At 43.8% G+C, this 18,525-nt stretch overlaps 1 protein-coding gene across 1 annotated transcript; it reads right to left on the reverse strand.

The window, feature by feature from the left end:
- Nucleotides 1–2,564: 2,564 nt before the first annotated feature.
- Nucleotides 2,565–17,932, reverse strand: use1 (unconventional SNARE in the ER 1 homolog (S. cerevisiae)). Its single transcript, XM_063032702.1, has 8 exons — nt 17,819–17,932; nt 16,071–16,120; nt 15,500–15,578; nt 13,645–13,797; nt 11,384–11,402; nt 8,873–8,903; nt 7,982–8,141; nt 2,565–4,633 (listed from the first exon to the last, which is right to left on the reverse strand). Exons 1-8 carry the CDS (start codon nt 17,918–17,920, stop codon nt 4,451–4,453), a joined length of 777 nt encoding a protein of 258 aa, XP_062888772.1. The 5' UTR covers nt 17,921–17,932; the 3' UTR covers nt 2,565–4,450.
- Between the last annotated feature and the right edge of the window lie 593 nt (nt 17,933–18,525).

The following is an 18,525-nucleotide window of genomic DNA, read 5'->3' on the forward strand; positions in this document are numbered from 1 at the left end:
GTGAACAGTTAGGGAACAGTGACCACAACTTCCTAACTTTCAGGATAGCTTTAGATAAGCATAGGTATGGTCCTTGTGGGAGAGTTTTAAATTGGAGTAGGGCAAATTACGAGGGCATTAGGCAGGAGCTAAGAAGCGTTAATTGTGAGCATCTTTTCTCTGGCAAGTCCACATCAGATATGTGGAGGGTGTTTAAAGACCAATTGTACAGAGTACAGGAAAGGTATGTTCCTGTTAGAAGGAAGGATGGGGATGGAAAGGTAAGAGACCCTGAATCCAGAGAGGTGATGAATTTAGTCAAGAAGAAAAAGGAAAAGTTTGCAAAGCTTTGGAAGTTTGGATCAAATGAAGCACATGAAGGTTATAAAGAAGCCAGAAAAGAACTAAAGAATGGAATTATGAAAGCCAGGAGAGGCCACGAAAAGTCCTTGACACATCAACTAAGGTGAATCCCAAGGCATTCTATACATAGATCAGGAGTAAGAGGACAACTAGGGAGAGGGTGATACCACTCAAGGGTAAAGGGGCAAATATTTGCTTGGATGTGGAGAATGAGTGAGATACCTAATGAATACTTTGCTTCCGTATTTACCAAGGAAAAAGATATGGAGGACCAGGAGATCAGTGCTGAGTGTATAAATACATTAGGGAATTTAGAGGTCAGGAAGGAGGAAGATTTACCCCAAGTTATCGAATTCGGTAAGAGATGAGATTGCTGGGCCCTTGGCCAGAATCTTCGTGTCCTCTCTAGCCACAGGCAAGACCCTGGAGGTCTGGTGTGTGGCAAATGTTGTACCTCTATTTAAGAAGAGAACAAGGGGAAATCCTGGGAACTATAGACTAATGAGTCTCACATCAGTTGTAGGGAAATTGCTAGAAAAAAATTGTTAGGTATAGGATATATAAGCATTTAGAAACCTATGGCCTAATCAGGGAGAGCCAGTATGGCTTTGTGCAGGTCAGGTCGTACCTCACCAACATCATTGAATTTTTTGACAAGGTGATGAGAGAGATTGATGAGGGTAGGGTAGCGGATGTTGTCTACATGGATTTTAGTAAGGCGTTTGATGAAGTCCCTCATGGGAGGGTTAACCCAGTTGATTAAGATGCATGGGATCTGCAGCAAATTGCCTGTTTGGATTCAGTGGGTTGAGGTTCAAGGGATTCATTCGAGCTGGAGGCCTGTAATTAGTGAAGTTCCGCAGAGATCTGTGTTGGAACCTCTGCTGTTTGTAATGTATAGAAATGACCTGGATGAAAATGTAGGTGGGTGGATTAGTAAATTTGCAGATGATACCAAGATTGGTGGAGTTGCGGACAGTGAAGAAGACTGCAAAGAATACAGCACAATATAGATCAGTTGCGAATATGGGCTGAGAAATGGCAAATGGAGCTTAACCCAGATAAATATGAGATGTTGCACCCAGGTAGGGCAAATGTAAGGAGACTGTACAATCCAATGCAAGGGCAAGGCCCTTAACAGAGATCTTGGGATCCACATTCATAGCTCCTTGGAAGTGCTACACAGTTCAGTAAAGTGGAAGGCTTGCTTCAATTAGACAAGGCACTGAGTTCAAACGTCAGGAAGCCTTGTTACTTTATAAAGCTCTGGTAAGGCCACACTGGAATATTGCACACAATTCTCCTTCATTCTAGAATGAAAAGCCTCATCCTGAGAGCAGATGCGGTGGAGATGGAGGAATTGAGAGAAGGCAGTGGCATTAGATGGTATTGATTGTTTAAATGGTGGGAGTTTTAAAGGAATTAGTGCTCGGGGACCTTGTTCACAAATCATTGAAATTTAACATGCAGGTATGGAAAGTAATTGGAAGGGAAAATGATAACTTGGCCTTTATTGCAATAAGATTTGAGTTCAGGGGTAGGACTGTCTTGCTCCAATTACAGAGGCTCCTGGTGGGACCTGATGTGCAATACTGTGTCTGGTCTCCCTATCTAAGGAGATGATGGAGGGAGTCCAGTGAAGATTAGCCAGTTTGATTTTGGGACATCAGGAGAGATAAACCAGACTGGCATATATATTCTTCTGAGAGAAGAGCAAGAGGTGGTCTTATTGAAAAATCTCCAATTTCATATGGGCATTTCAAGATGGATGATGGCTCCCATGGCTGGGGTGTCCAGAACCAGTACTCAGTCTCAAAATAAGGAGTCAGCCATTCAAGATAGATTAAATACTTTTCTTTACCCTGGAGAGAGTGAATCTTCAGGATTCTCAATCCAAGAGACATTCAGTTCAAGACATCTCAATGGATTCTTATATATTATGGGAATCATGTTACATGGGGATGTTAAGGATAGTGGAACAAGGGTCAAAGATCAGCTATGATTTTCTTGAATGGCAGGGCATGGACAAGAGAGAAATGACCCACTCCTGCTTCTATTGCTGAGCTGCAAGTCACGCGTGCATCTTTGCTGGCACCTAGTGGTATCTTTGCAGTACTGCACGTGTAACATCTCGACTGCCTCTGAATCTCCGATTTATAACATATTGTTCCAGCATTTCATACAAAAATGAAAGCAAGTTCACCAATCCTTAAGATTGCACAATTAAGTTTATTAGCAAATGAGGATTCAGTTCTCTAACACTCGCATCAGTTTTGCACATTATCAACATTATATCATAATTTCAAAGTGCATTTATTATCAAAGTATGTATACATTATAGAACCTTGAGATTCGTCTACTTACAGGCAGCCACAAAACAAGAAACCCAAAAGCACCCTATTTAAAAAAAAGACCAACAAACACCCAAAGAACAAACTATGCAAACAATGAAAGTAAGCAAATCACATTAGAATGTGAGTGAGTCAATCGCGAAGCCTGGAACAGACTCTCAGCCTCAGCTTCAGTTCATCACATAGCAAAGTAAAACATCATTGATAACTTGATCATCAGGTGAGTATGGAGTTATTAGCAACTGGGTTTGCAATACTTAGAGGAACATTTAAATTAGATGATAATATTCAAAGACCATAGTTATATCCAGACAGAATTCATAAACTAAAAATGTTTTACCCAATGAAAATTGGAAATTCAGAGAACAGTTCATTTTATTCTAAGTGCTTTATAACTTCAAGGTTTGCAAAAGTAATTGGTTTTTGGATCTTTTACTGTTCACAACTTTCTTTCTGAACATTCACGGTTCCAGGCCCTTGTCCATTGACATCTAGATGCCAAACTTCACCTGTTAGCCAGGTCACCAAGCATTTCAAGCTATGTAACTATTGAAGTCACTGCCAAAACACTTAATTCACCTCACATCCAATGCACTAAGTTAAAAAGATAGGACCAATACACTAAATTAAAATAGGACCGACTGTAGGAAAATTGCCTCTTTGCCAGAGGTGAATAAAAAAGGAGGACAAAGACTGAGGGAGAGATTTGGATGTGATCAGAGGGAGTCCTTGTTCGTCTATAGAGCGCCAACAGAGAGTGGTTGACAGTATTTGAGAGATGTCTAAGATGACACGTAAATCACCTAGGCATATACAACTATGGGAGAAATACTGGAAGATGGGATTAATACAGGTGGGTATCCATGGCTTAGTATGAACATGATGGGCTGAATGGAAGTTTCCATGCTGTGAGACCATGACAAATGATGACTTTCCAGGTCACTGGAGACAGTACCTTGCTCCATCACTTAATTGCACCAACTGCAACAGATCCTGGGTCTCCCCGTTAATGAACTAGGTGGTTTCTGAAGTACAAAGCCGAGGTTGTCCTGTACATGATCCTGTGTCATGCTGGAAGACCCTCCAGACCACCTCCTCACCCCCCTTCTTCAACAGAGAAGCTTCCAGTCCCCTAAATCTAGAGATCCAGAGATTGTACACATCACCTTGTCTCTGTGGCAATATTAATTCCAGGTGCGTGGGCTCCAATCTCCGGAAGTTCCTCAATCCATTCCCCTTCCTCCCACCATCTCATCCCATCTCCAATTTCCTGGAATCTTCTTACGTGACTCTGCCTGACAGCTCGCTCAGTGTGGCTTCTGTGGTACCGAGGTGTCTATTTTGTTAAGGAAATCACATAAACATCATCTGATAGTGATAAGTCATAAAATAGATCATCAAATCAAAACACTGCTTCTCAAGTTGCTGCTCCAGTTTCAAAAAGTGTTCTAATGATTTCTCGGGCCGTGTCGGTAAGTACCTGTGCATAAACACAAGGCATGGGAAACAAGTTTGTGGTTCAGGACCTCGCAAACATGTCAGCATCTTTCAATAATTTATTACTCTTGGATTAAAATCCTCTTGGTGCACGTAATGGAAGGTAGCAGGGGAGATCAGGCTGCACTGGGCGCTTGGATTCTGCAAAGTATTTCAGTAAAATGAGCAAGCCTTTGTGTGTCCAGAAGGAGGGAGGATCCCAGTTTGACTCCAGCCCCCACCATGGTCTATGGCCCAGAGGAGAACCGGCAACACTCTGATCACCTCAGCTTGGGGAAGATGCGAATGAAAAGGATCATACTGATGAAGATGAAACATACTACGACCAGCATCAGCCACAGCAGCCAGTTGACAGATTTCTTTGCGTGTTGCTCCAGCCGCTCCGATTCCACCTTCAGCTTCTCGAAGTTCTGATCCGCCATCCGCAAGGACAGAGTCAGCGTCTGCAGGCAAACACGCTCACAAGTGAATCTTGATTGTCAAAACTGCTTCCTCTCCCTATCCTGGCCAGAAGCCATGAGACTGTTTTCCCTGGCTGGAAGGTGTGGCAGGGGAAATGTCTTTCCTGTTTTACATTGATGGGGAGCTCCGAGCTGTGTGTGTGGCACGTGGCCAAGTGGTTAGGGCTTTGGACTAGCGATCTGAAGGTCGTGGGTTCGAGCCTCGGCCGAGGCAGTGTGTGTGTCTCCTTGACCACACAATGCTCCAGTCTACCCAGCTGAGAATGGGTACTGGCAAAAATGCTGGGGGTTAACCTCGCGTCCTATCCGGGGAGAGTCTCGTACTCTCAGTCGCTTCATGCCATGGAAACTGGCATAAGCACCGGCCTGATGGGCCACAAGGCTCGGGACAGACTTTAATCTTTAATCTGAGCTGCATGCAGCACCCTGTAAAATGCACCAAATACAGATGAGATCCAACTTCTAGGTGTGAGTTGATGTTATGCTCACAGGAAGGCTGGCCATTTAGGATTGAGATGTTATCATGTTTTTCATAGTGGGATTGGGGATCTGTAGCATTCTCTAGCCCAGAAGGCTACAGCTACTCAATGCTGAGTGTATTAAAGAATGAGATTGCTTGGACAGTAAAGGATTTCAGTGACAGGGCAAAGGAGTTCAATGGTGGAGCATGGTCAAGGGGTCATATTGTTTCCTCCAGCTCCTATTTCTTCGGCACTTAATGCACTTCTCGACATGATTAAATGCAATCCATTTCAATTAAATCAGAGTTAAAAATCTGAACAATTCTTTCAAGTAACCACATTCTGCATTTCACACATTGGGCTTAATTTGTGAATCCCCTCCAATATTACATCTTCACCTCACAACCGGCTTGAAAACATCTACAAACGTTTGTAAATAGATGACACTTTCTACAAACTGTAGCAGAATATATGATGGACAGGTATATCACACTGTTAGGGCATTTTCTGAAGTTAGGCTATCTAGCAAATCTAGCCTGTTACAGCCGTATCTCAGTGGAATATGGCCGAAGTTTACTGTTGGACTTCGGCCATATTCCACCGAGATACAACACTGGGCGTCATGGGAGGTCGTTCCTGCCTGTGGCCATCGAACTTGCAGCTCCTCCCGTGGAGGGTCAGACACCCTGAGCCAATAGACTGGTCCTGGACTTATTTTCCATCTGGCATAGTTTGCATTTTGTTGTTTGATTGTTTGTGGTTTTTATATTGCTATATTTATGTCTATTCTTGGTTGGTGTGGCTGTATCGAAACCCAATTTCCCTCGGGATCAGTAAAGTATATCTATCTATCTATCTAAATATTAACTTCAGCAATCAATTTTCAGACCCGGATTGTAGATTGAATTCAAAATGCAGCTCAGAGGTGTAAATTGCGGACCAGTAAACATCCACTTAACTGGTATATGTCTGCATATGCATGAATGAAATCAGCAGCCCATTGCATGAATAGGACTCAGGCGATAGTACTTAAGAGTAAATTGTAGACCGGGATACATTTGACTGAGATTTCTGTACAGGTGTAAATGCAATCAACGTCCCAGTACATGAATATGACTGAGACCCCACAGTAATTAACACTCACTTTGGGTGTGTTGATGGGAAGATCCAAGTATTTGAAAACTACATGCAACTCAAAAGAAGCATTATGATGACCTGTAACTATAGAAATTGTCCTGCTACCTATGTTCTTTAATATCTAAAAATGTGCTGTAATGTTGGATCAGGGAAATCTGTCTGTCTCTCTCTCACCCGCGACACCAAAGGCTGTCAATTTGTGTGTGTCCAGAATAAAAGGCAACTTCACATCTACCAGCCGCAATGCTCCAGTGACCTTGCTCTTGTTACAACGACCAGAGTTGGGCTTTCCTCTCCCTCATCCCACTCACATGTTCGGATGCAATGGATGTTGACGCGTTCCGGTGAGAAGCGCTCAAGCGATCCAGTGCGAATGGAAACGAGCATCTCACTGGTGAACATAACACTAACTCGTGCCTAGAGATTGTACCTCATCCTTAGTTGGGACATTACATGGGGTGGGTGGGGAGGTGGTGGAGGGAGGATAGGGGCTTGGTTTGCTCTGTTGTTCAGTTGCTTGGTATCTTCTGTTTAAGTGTGTTCTCTGTTGTTCTGCTGAGCACTGTAGGCATCTTATGTTGGTACCTGAATGTGTGCTGATACTTGAGAGTCCGCCCCAGCACGTCCCTAGGACTGACGGTTGTTAACACAAACGAGGCATGACACTGACCATGTACACATGATCAATAAATCTGAATCTGATTCTGCACGTAGGTCAAGGCTCCCAGTTAAAATAACTTAGAATTTACAGAAACTTACCTCCAGGAGAGGCATTATCCCTCCCACCCTGCCCGCTGGAAGAGAGCAACCAGTGCAGTTCATCTGCCGAAATTACAGCTGTCACACCGTTACCACCCGGAGAACCTTAGTTGCCACGGCAGCTAGAACAGGTAGAGGGAAACTGCATAGGGTGGGGCCGCATCCCAAACGTGTGTTGTCACACACCCACCTCATCGTGACCCTCTTCGCCGAAGTCAGGGGCAGCTTCGCACCCTTTGGGCACGAGCTCGTTACCTTAGAGTGCTCTTTGATAATTACTGTGGATGGTTTTAATGAGCTTCAAGACTCAGCAAGGGTATCTCACTCAAGCAGGGCGGTGCGAGCTTGGTCTGGCAGAGTTATCTCACTGGGGAACTTTAAGCCACATCTCCTGGCAAACTTGCTGCAGGGCTTGCTTCTTGTTCTAGTAGAATTAAAATGGAAGTTGTAGGTCACACATCAAATGGTCTAATTGCTGTTTGGGGAGGTAGAGACAAGTGCCTCACACACATAACATCAGTGATGTCACATGTTCAAGCTTTGTAGAGAAAACAGCAGCCAGACTGATGGAAGTGTCTGGTCCAACATCATCATGGTGCAAGGTTTTAAAACATGAAAATTAATTTTGTGCACAACTTGTACACAGAAACAGGCAGGGGTTAGATATTCCAGGTCCTACCAAGTGTCCATTGCTAGTGAGAGAATCAGACCCCAGGTTGCCTCTCTTCTGCCAACATTTATCCTCAACAAGGTGAGACTGCAGCTAAAGGACACATTCTACCTAATTGATCCATGTGAAATTTATACTCCATGTCAGCCTCTCCTCACCCCCATTCCTTCTTCCCCCATCCATCAAGGATTCCTTCAGTTCTCCCAAAGAGATGAGCTAATTCAGAATTGGGGGAGATCAACAGGGTATTGTGTCGGGCTCTTCTTGGCCAGCGCCAGGGCGACTCCCGGGCACAGCCCTTACCTGGTTGTCCTTCTTGATGACGTTCTGCGCCGCCAGTGTGTTGTTCTTCAGGTTCCGGGCCAGGTTCAGCATCTCCTCCGCTAGGCGCTCCTGCACGTTGTGGTGGTGGTGGAGGAGGGTATCCATCTCAGAGGCCGACTGTTTCTCATCTCCCATTCCACTGCCAGCAGGAGAGACAAGGAGGCAAAACCAGTAAAGAGGAGAAAAAGTACATCTGCACATACACCAGTGTAGATATTTAGCCAGCTCAGCTGTAACAACGTGACCACGGCTACTGTACTCTCTTCACAAGCTCGGGAAATTCCAAAGTGCTTCAGAGACTATTCAGTACTCTGAGGTGCAGCCACCAACAGACTTGGAGGTGAACACGGTGGCTAATGAAAGCATCACAATCCCAGAGACAACAACAAACAGGATCAGAAATTTGGATGATTAACCAAAAAGGTGTCGCTTAAGGAAGAGCTAGCACAGCGACAAGGAACTGAATGGCCTTCAGTGACAAAGGAAATAAGAGATTGATTTATCCTTGCCTCATATAGACTTGGACAGGCGAGGATATTGGGCAGCATGAATTTTGGGGAAGCTCTAATTTATTACAAGACTGGATGGTGGTCAGGAGAGAATTCAAGTCTTGCGGCGGTGAGGTTGTCCCACCAGGTGACAGATGGTTGAGGGATGGTTGTGGGATCAGCCCAATTCATGAATGTTTATGACAGAAATTAACTACATTGTCCTCATACAAAGTCTTCCATGGAAAGCACTGACTGGAGCCAAAGGGCATTTTTCATTGTATAGTCTTAGTTGGAATCATCGATGTAGTAAAGTCAGGAAATATCAGCACTGCAAAACACACTCATGAATAACTGCAAATCCTACATAAATAAAACTGACCTTCGCTTCCTTAGTTCCGTGACACCCGAACCTAAAAACGAACACAAATAAAAAGATGTTTTTGAGTTCACTGCCTTCTTATTAATATGCTGTTTCAACTGATTTCCTTTCCCTCACATCTTTATCACCTTTACGACTAAATCAGAAATGTCTCGTGCAGAAAAATGTGGGAGTAGTTTTACACAAGAACCCTACCAAATATAAAAAAATTTAACCAATCAACAAATCAATCTCATAGTTCCTTTTCAGGACAAAAGGAGGCCTTTCAGTCCATTGACTCTGTCAGCTATCAAGGGCATCCCCATCAACGCCTCTCATCTCCAAGTCTCCTAGCACTCACCTACACACCTGTGGCCACTTATGGTGGCTAATTAACTAGCACGTTTGAAGTGAAGTGAGGTGAAGTTTATTGTCATTTAACTAGATACATTTATATAACATATACTGTATAATGATATAATTGTAACGCGCTGTAAGATTTCACTGCTAATGTAATGGTTTCTCTGTAGCAGCAATGTTTGGGTTATGACTAGAGATAATGGGGGGGGCAGAGATACTTAATGAATACTTTGCTTCAGTATTCACTACGGAAAAGGACCTTGGCGATTGTAGGGATGACTTACAGTGGACTGAAAAGCTTGAGCATATAGACATTAAGAAAGGGGATGTGCTGGAGCTTTTGGAAAGCATCAAGTTGGATAAGTCACTGGGACCGCATGAATTATACCCCAGGCTACTGTGGGAGGCAAGAGAGGAGATTGCTGAGCCTCTGGCAATGATCTTTGCATCATCAACAGGGGCGGAAGAGGTTCTGGCGGATTGGGGGGTTGCAGATGTTGTTCCCTTATTCAAGAAAGGGAATAGTGATAGTCCAGGAGGTTATAGACCAGTGACTTCATTGGTTGGTAAGCTGATGGAGAAGATCCCGAGAGGCAGGATTTATAAATATTTGGAGAGGCACAATATGATTAGGAATAGTCAGCATGGCTTTCTCAAAGGCAGATCGTGTCTTATGAGCCTGACTGAATTTTTTGAGGATGTGACTAAACACATAGATGAAGGTAGAGCAGTAGATGTAGTGTATATGGATTTCAGCAAGGCATTTGATAAGGTACCCCATGCAAGACTTATTGAGAAAGTAAGACTGCATGGGATCCAAGGATACCTTGCTTTGTGGATCCAGAACTGGCTTGCCCACAAAAGGCAAAGAGCAGTTGTAGACGGGTCATATTCTGTATGGAGGTCGGTGACTAGTGGTGTGCCTCAGGGATCTGTTCTGAGACCCCTTCTCTTTGTGATTTTTATAAATGACCTGGATGAGGAAGTGGAGAGATGGGTTAGTAAATTTGCTGATGACACAAAAGTTGGGGGTGTTGTGGATAGTGTGGAGGGGTGTCAGAGGTTACAGCGGGACATTGATAGGGTGCAAAACTGGGCTGAGAAGTGACAGATGAAGTTCAAGCCAGATAAGTGAGAGGTGGTTCATTTTGGTAGGTCAAATATGATGGCAGAATATAGTATTAATGGTAAGACTCTTGGCAGTGTGGAGGATCAGCGGGATCTTTGGGTCCGAGTTCATAGGACACTCAAAGTTGCTACGCAGGTTGACTGTGTGGTTAAGAAGGCATATGGTGCATTGGCCTTCATCAACCATGGGATTGAGTTTAAGAGCACAGAGGTAATGTTGCAGCTATACAGGATCCTGGTCAGACACAACTTGGAGTATTGTGCTCAGTTCTGGTCGCCTCACTGCAGGAAGGAGGTGGAAACTATAGAAAGGGTGCAGAGGCGATTTACAATATTGTTGCCTGGATTGGGGAGCATGCCCTATAGGAATAGGTTGAGTGAACTTGGCCTTTTCTCCTTGGAGCGATGGAAGATGAGAGGTGACCTGATAGAGGTGTATAAGGCGATGAGAGGCATTGATCGTGTGGATAGTCAGAGGTTCTTTCCCATGACTGAAATGGCTAACACGAGAGGGCACAGTTTTAAGATGCTTGGAAATAGGTACAGAGGAGATGTCAGGGGCAAGTTTTTTTTTTCTTAAACACAGAGAGTAGTGAGTGAATGGAGTGGGCTGCCGGCGACGGTGGTGGAGGTGGATACAACAGGGTCTTTTAAGAGACTCCTGGATAGGTACATGGAGCTTAGAAAAATAGAGGGCTATGGATAACCCTAGGTAATTTCTAAAATAAGTACCTGTTTGACACGGCATTGTGGGCCAAAGAGCCTGTATTGTGCTGTAGGTTTTCTATGTTTCTAACCATTTCCATGAAACCTCAGTTAATTGGGTCAGCAGCTTCATTGGGCCATGATGTACCGGTTCTGTTGTGTCCCAATTAATCTGAATCGGCCGTACTACCTTACAGCCCATGGGCAACCTGGACTGCTATGAAAACTGCTTCACTTCTTTTAAATTTAAATGGTTTAAACCCCTGCAATGCCCCAATGTTCAGTTGTGAAAAACCAGCAACAACAAAATCAGAGCAGTTAACACTGGTGTTCACTCACCGTCAGCAGAGAGCAATGGCTGTAAAGCAAAAGTGGAGAAGAATTAAAACTGAGTACAGTGATTTTGTTTTTTAAATGTCAAGTTGGCAAGTCAGAAATAAAAAAACGAAATCAGTGAGCGTGGGGGTGAGGGGGAATTGTTAGCTAATCATCCCATTACTTGCAGGACATGGGGGTCTTCAAAATGACTGCATCAGGCACTTTTACCAACTAAGTAGTGAAGGGGAACTGGACAGTGGACGATGTGTGCTAGTCACTGCGAATGACACCACCATCCTGCACAAGTATAGGTCTCCTGCGTTCAATGAGGGTGGGCTGACAGTGCTTCTCCAGCTCCCCAACACCAGTGGCAAGAGAGAGAGACCTGTGCAGGGAGTGATCTTGAGAAATTGTGTCCAGAATATACAACTAAATAATGTCAAGCTTCCCAGTTTCATGTAGATTTTCAAACTAGAAACAGAGTTCTCCAAGGATTGAATCAGTACCAGTAGCAACATGCCATGGTGTTGGAACAGGAAACAAAATGTTGCACACAAGATAGACAGAGTGTAAACAGATTCGCCCTACAGTTGTGATTAAAACAAAGTGCTGGAAGTACTCAGCGGGACTGCCAGCATCTGTGGAAAGAGAAGCTGAGTTTGTGTTTTGGGTCGATGACCATTCATTCGATCTGGGAAAGAGGGAAGTTAGTTTTAAACTGCAGAGGAGTTGGGGAGTGAAGTAAGGAACAAAGGAAATACATCTGAGAAAAGTGATATGGAACTCACTTACACTGAGGACATTTTAGGGACAGGGAGGAAATCAATTTGATGTAAAAGCTGTGAAATGCAGGCTGAAGCTGTTACTGAGATCTGAATTATAGGTGGCATGGTAGCGAAGCGGCTAGCGTAACTTTTTACAGCACCAGCGATTGAGGTTCAATTCCCACTGCTGTCTATAACGAGTTCCTACGTTCTCCCTGTGACCACACAGGCTTCCTCTGAGTGCCTCACTTTCCTCCCACTTTCCAAAAATGCAGATTGTGGGCATGTTACATTGGCAACACTTACAGGCTGCCCCAGCACACCTTCAGTCAGTGTTAGTCTTTGAAGTAAACAACACATTTCACTGTTTGTTTCAATGTACATACAACAAATAAAGCTAATCTTTAAAAAAACACAAGATGGAGTGTGTCAGAAATGCACCTACATATGTTCAGTCTGCAGGGACTATCCTGATCTTCGAGTTGCTTCCTACTTTAATTCTACATCCCACTATTACTTTGATCCATTGGTCTAGGACCTCTTGCATTGTTCTAACAAAGAACAATGTAAGCTTGAGGAACATAACCTCACCATCCAGCTAGGCACATTGTAGCATTTAGGATACAAAAATCAAATCCAACAATTTCAGAGAAAAAGCTTTCTTTGTTCCTGTCAGAATTGGCCAGTTCTGCTGTAAGGTTATTCAGCTATAATATTAGCCGTTGTTCTCTTCTCGGGCATTACCCAATATATTAAACCTTCTCCTTTGATTTTGGCTCTCTCTCTGTTATCAACCAGATGGCACAGTAAACAGCAGAATTTCAACAACCTAGATGTCATCCCACCAGAGCTACCTCATTCTTTCGATCCCTCCCTCACCCTCTGTCAGTTCAAATTAATGTTTTCTCACTTCCCATTTCTGAAGAGAATTTGACTTGAAATGTTACCTGTTCCTCTTTCCACAGGTGTTGACAGCCTAGAAGGGCATTTGTAGAATTTCCTGATTTTATTTCAAATATTCATTATTTGCGGATTTTTGATTTTCAAATTTCAATTTCCTGCTTCTGCAGACTTTTGGAAGAGAAGCAGGCAATTCAGCCCCTCAAAACTGTGCCATGCAGGTACGCAACCAAGCTCCATTTATTCCCCATTAGTTCCAACAAACAATTTTAAAAGCTCTCCACCTCTGCTCCAAACTCAGAACTCTGAGCTCAGTGACATAACTGGCAACACTTGCATCTTAATAAGATCCACACCAGGCTTCAGTCTAAAGGAAAGGGATGAGCCTAGAGTGGCCAACTCTCCAAGGTTGTCTAGGGTGTGTCCAGGAACAATCTGCTAAACCACGGGCCATTAAATAAAATGGTGTTCTTTTATCATTTGATTTCAACACTAGAATTTAATCATTATTTCAAGTGTATATTTTTAATTGCTCTTTTATTTGGGTGGGGCAACTGGGAAGCTCGGGGGTCCTGTGATTAGAGTCCAACTCTGATTAGTTAAAAGCAAAGCACTTACCTCACCAAGGAGCTCGCTCCTCATCTCTCCCGTGTACCTGGCTTTCGTCTGCAGGTGGACAGTCTTGGTGGCAGATACCCGCTCCTTACCAGTCGTTGAAGTCCGCCCAGGGGCTAAAAACTGATTAGCCAGAGCCTTTTCAGAAGGGTTGGGCTGGAAACCAAAAGGGGAAAGATTGGGTAATAAAATCTGACACACATTACCTGAGGTGGAGGAAGCAATGACAAAGCAGAAAACATTGAGATGGGTATTTATTGGCCAGGGTCAGTCCCTGCTGCCCTTCAAAACAGTGCTCCAGCATTGTATATTAAACTTCCATCTATGAGAACTCAGTTTAATTTTTTTGTTTTGTTAAATATTTATTGAGAGGTTTCTTAAGGTTGTTATAGTCGGGGTGGTAGCAGGAATAAGCTCCCACTACCTATAAAATCCTCCCAGTGGTGTGTGTCTCAAATAGCCTCTGACAATCAGGTTCAGCTCCTAGCTTTCATGGGTGCTTGGCTACTATGCCCAGAGGAAACACTTCCACTGACAGGAGAAGGGGCAAAGTGGGTTACTGGCTCCTTAAAACCAGTAGCTTCGGGCAGATGGGCTTGTCGGCCGTGGTTGGCAGCTCATCTAGAAGGAAAACTCTGACCTTAAACCTCTGCAGGCCACTCATGAGGAAGGCTGCGGGAGTAAACCCCACGGAACTATCTAGAGCTGGAGTCCCTAAGGCAGTCCCACGTTAGTTCAACGCAGACTGGCATCTCCTGCGACACCACTGGTGCCAAACTGTATCGGTCTCTGCCATTCCTTTGGATTCATCAGCTGTGTGGAGAGGGGGAGCCTGCTACATGGGCAGCAGCCTGCTCTCCATATCATACTGCCCAGGCTTGTGTATCATGTAGACAGTGGGGATGCAATGTCCATGGTCGACCCCAACTATAGCCTCAACAACTCAACCATTTATTGAAATACAGGCATGACGGGCAAGGACAGTATCCCTGACTGCCACTGAAACTGGTGAGACACCTTCTTGAATCTTTTCAGTTTTCCAAAGTGCTCTAAAGACCTTTCGGTATGAACTTCCAGATATACTCCCTGTGACAATTTAGGAATAGTGGTACATTTCCTAGATTTAGTCCTGGCAACAATGAGATAATGGTGATAAATTTCCAAAGCTGGGCGAGCAAACAGACTGGATTAAGTGCTGAGAAGCTGTGCACTTCAATCCCACACCTATAAACATTGCTTCTCTCAGGTTTGATTAGCAATCAGGAGATCCCACATTCAGGCCTTAGAAATAATGGCTTTAGTCTGAAGGACATATTCTTTTCACACATGGTAATATAGTTTGTTGGGTGGCGTGGTGGAGATATATCTCTACCAAAGGAGGTATAAGGTGCTCCTTCCCTCCTCTAGCCTGCAGGAGGTTGCCCTTGCTTAGCCTCCCGATCAGGATCACATGAAGCCATGGGAGCAGGGGGATTGATGTATGTTGCTTGAATTTCCAGCATCTGCAGAATTCCTGTTGTTTGGGTGGATGGTCGTACGGTTATAAGTCCTGGTTATTCAGCCACTGATACCAGGCAGACGATCTCTGAGGAGTTTTATAATGGGTGGGTTCACCCGTCTCAGAAAGACGCTGTCCAGAAGGTGGCAATGGCAAACCACTTCTGTAGAAAATTTGCCAAGCACAATCATGGTCATACGACACAGCACATAATGAGCAAACAAATATAGTCTTTGTTCTTTCAAACCATGTTCACAGAGAATCACTTTCCAATGAGTAAACAGAACAATAAGAAATTAATTTATTGAAGTCCAGAGGAAAATATACTAAAATTATAAATGATAAACGAATTATCCATACCAGTTTCTCTGCCTCCAGAAGCCCTTTCATGAACTCCACTTTGCGGCTATATTCATTTAGAACTTCAGGAGTAGGTTTACTGCCAGGGACAGAGAAATATCGTCAGTCTTAGAGCCAACAATTTCTGTTTAGACAAGTGAAATGTGCTGCTTTACAAAAGGTGCTACCAAGTAAAATCTGACACTGAATCCAGTACTGTGGGAGGTAAAAGCTCAGTTAAATATAGACTAAATACTTCAGTGAAGGAGAGAGAAATATAGAGAGGAGGGGTGGTGTTGAAAGGAACTCCCAGAGTTAAGCCACAGCCACTTACAGCAGACTGATTATATCCAGGGTGAAAAAGAGACCAGATTTGCAATGTGTCAAGATTGGACATTCAAAAATAAGTGACTATAAAAATCAAAGCCTACTGCGTCTAAGAAGTACTGCAGAACAGCTAACACAGAAGTGTTTTAACAAAATAATCTGGTTTTGTGAGTTATTGCTCACCTCTGTACAAGTAATAGAACTTCAGATGGTTTCAGTACCTGCAAAGGCCGGCAATGAAACAACTTTAAAGGATTATCCTTACCTCATGTGCTTCTTCAATTCAGTCAACATTTCTTGAAGAGCTTCAACATACTAGAGAAAATTACAAACAGTAACATAGCAACATGAAACGTCACTAAAAAAAAACTATCATTTCAAATGCTTTTGCGAAAAGGTTTGACTCTTTTTAAACTAGATGTAGACACCCGTGATTTGTTCACCATTCACAGAGCAAACTTGCTCAAAATAATTGTCACAAAGAAGTGACGCAGGGAGAAATCCTTGCCACGTTTCACAGGCAGCAACTGGGAAGAAGGTGCAAGTGCTGGCTGGTTTAACTGGATTTGTATTGTGTTGAGTCCCAAAGCAGTTCATTCATAATCTTTGAAGATGGCAGGCCAGCAATAAGCAGCTGACTAGCAGGCAGCAAGTAGCATAAAGAGCAACAAAAGGCATGAAAGTAGCCAAGGGACTGAGAAACCTCCGTGGCTCTTTAGTTGGTTGCAAGAGATCTGAGGATCCCATCTGAATGAAAACTTCAACACTGAGCACTCTTCCGGAACCAGACTTAACCATTTGATTAGACTGTATGCAAAAAGAAGTAAAGGGCTTGACTAGACCAGGAGTTCCCAACCTTTGTTATGCCAGATGGAGCTATACCATTAAGCAAGGGGGACCCCTAGTTGGGAATCCCTGGAATAGATTAAGACCCAAGTGCTCCACCAGTTATCTAGGCTTTCATTCATCTGATTTTTTTTTCTCTCCCATCGAACATTGGTGAAATACAAGTTGTCCACCTCCTGGTAAGAGTACAAAGAGCAGCAGATAGGAAGGAATCATGAATTCTCCCCTTAGTGGAATGCGCTCTCATGATTCTGTAAGCATCATGACACCCTGGTGAGCACTGGTCATAGAGTCATATAGCAGGGAAACAGGCACTTCGGCCCACTGAATCCCTGGCAACCACCCAATAACAATGATCCTGCATGAAGACCATTTTATTCTCCCAGCATTCCCATCAGCTTCTACCCTGCCTTCACCCAGGTACAAGGAGCCATTTACAGTGGTCAATTTACCAGCCAACCCACAGTTTTGGAATACAGGAGCGCACACAAATTCCACACAGACAGCACAAGGGGTCAGGATGAAACCTGGGACGGGGCCGTGAGGGAGCAGGTTCGCCACTTGTGCCTCATTGACACCCATACTGGTTGACATTTCTTTCACTTTCATAAAACACTTAAATTTAATTTTAATTGGAACAAATCTATCCTTTGTTAATTAATATGAAAATTAACAGACAAGATACAAGCACAGTATTTATTCTTCACCTTGAGAGGCAGCAGTAAACTACCTATTGAAACCGTTATATGCATCATGGTGAAGGCACTCACAACGTTGTCATACAGGGCGGGCCAGGAGTTAGTCCCAGCTCTTATAAATGAATGTTAAGCAGTACCACGTCCAGTTAAATAGTACCTTTAATCTAAAAAAATACACAAGGCAGTTTGCTGGGTCGCTAGCGTCCACAATGATATTTTCCTGCACACATACAAATCCTGCAGTGATAGGTCAAGAGAAATCAGTACCAACGTTATAAGGGTTTGTGGGTGGCGATACGCACTCGGTGTTGGAGTGTTAGCTACAGTAAGAAACGTCGGCAGCTATTTCTAAATTGAGAGTGGCTCAGGAGCAGCTCCTGGGGATCTGGGGACCCGGTGACGTAGCCTTACAAAGACCACGCTTTGTAATTAACAGGCCACACTCCCTCTCCCTCTTCCCCCTCCGTACCTTCTCGAAGCGCCAGTCTTTCTCGTTCCTCTTCTCCGCCGCCATCGACTCGCATCTCACCAGCAGCCGCAAAAAGTTCTTCTCCAGCCTGGGGGTGGCCATACTTGCGCCAGCGAGTGCGGGCGTCGCAGCTTTAAAACGTCATTTCCGATTGGATTTGATGCCATGTTTAATGTTGGCAAAAAGGCAATGAGCCTCCCTGGGGGCTCATTTGAACAGAGAGCGCAATTCTCCTAAAGATCGAAGTGCGGATAATTTACAAAGATGATCATCAGAGGGGGTAGTAAACATGACTTTGTAAAGGCTCGGAACTGCTGATGGTCAGCTTTGAATTTTACATGCTATCCCTGAAACAAAGTTTATGGCTTGTTTTTAAAAATGAATTCCCAGAGGCATTTGACATTATATTGCACGGGAGGCGGGTATTTACGCGGTGTCGCTCTAAAGGAAGATTCGATAGGCAAGATCCCAAATGTTGACTATCCACTTTCCTTGTCTGACCCACCGAGTTCCTCTAGCTGTTTATGTATCTGATAGGCACGGGTTGTTTGAAACTGAGGTAGCTGAGGGAAGCTTTAATTGAGAATTATAGAGGGGCTTGCGTGGAATAAATAAGAACAACCAATTTATCTCGGCAGAGAGGACATAAGCTAAAAATCTACAAGCAAATTGGCAGCAAGGTTCAACAAGAACTGGTAGAAGTCTGA

Source organism: Mobula hypostoma, chromosome 24 (assembly GCF_963921235.1).
Source record: "Mobula hypostoma chromosome 24, sMobHyp1.1, whole genome shotgun sequence".
Classification (NCBI taxonomy): Eukaryota; Metazoa; Chordata; class Chondrichthyes; order Myliobatiformes; family Myliobatidae; genus Mobula; species Mobula hypostoma.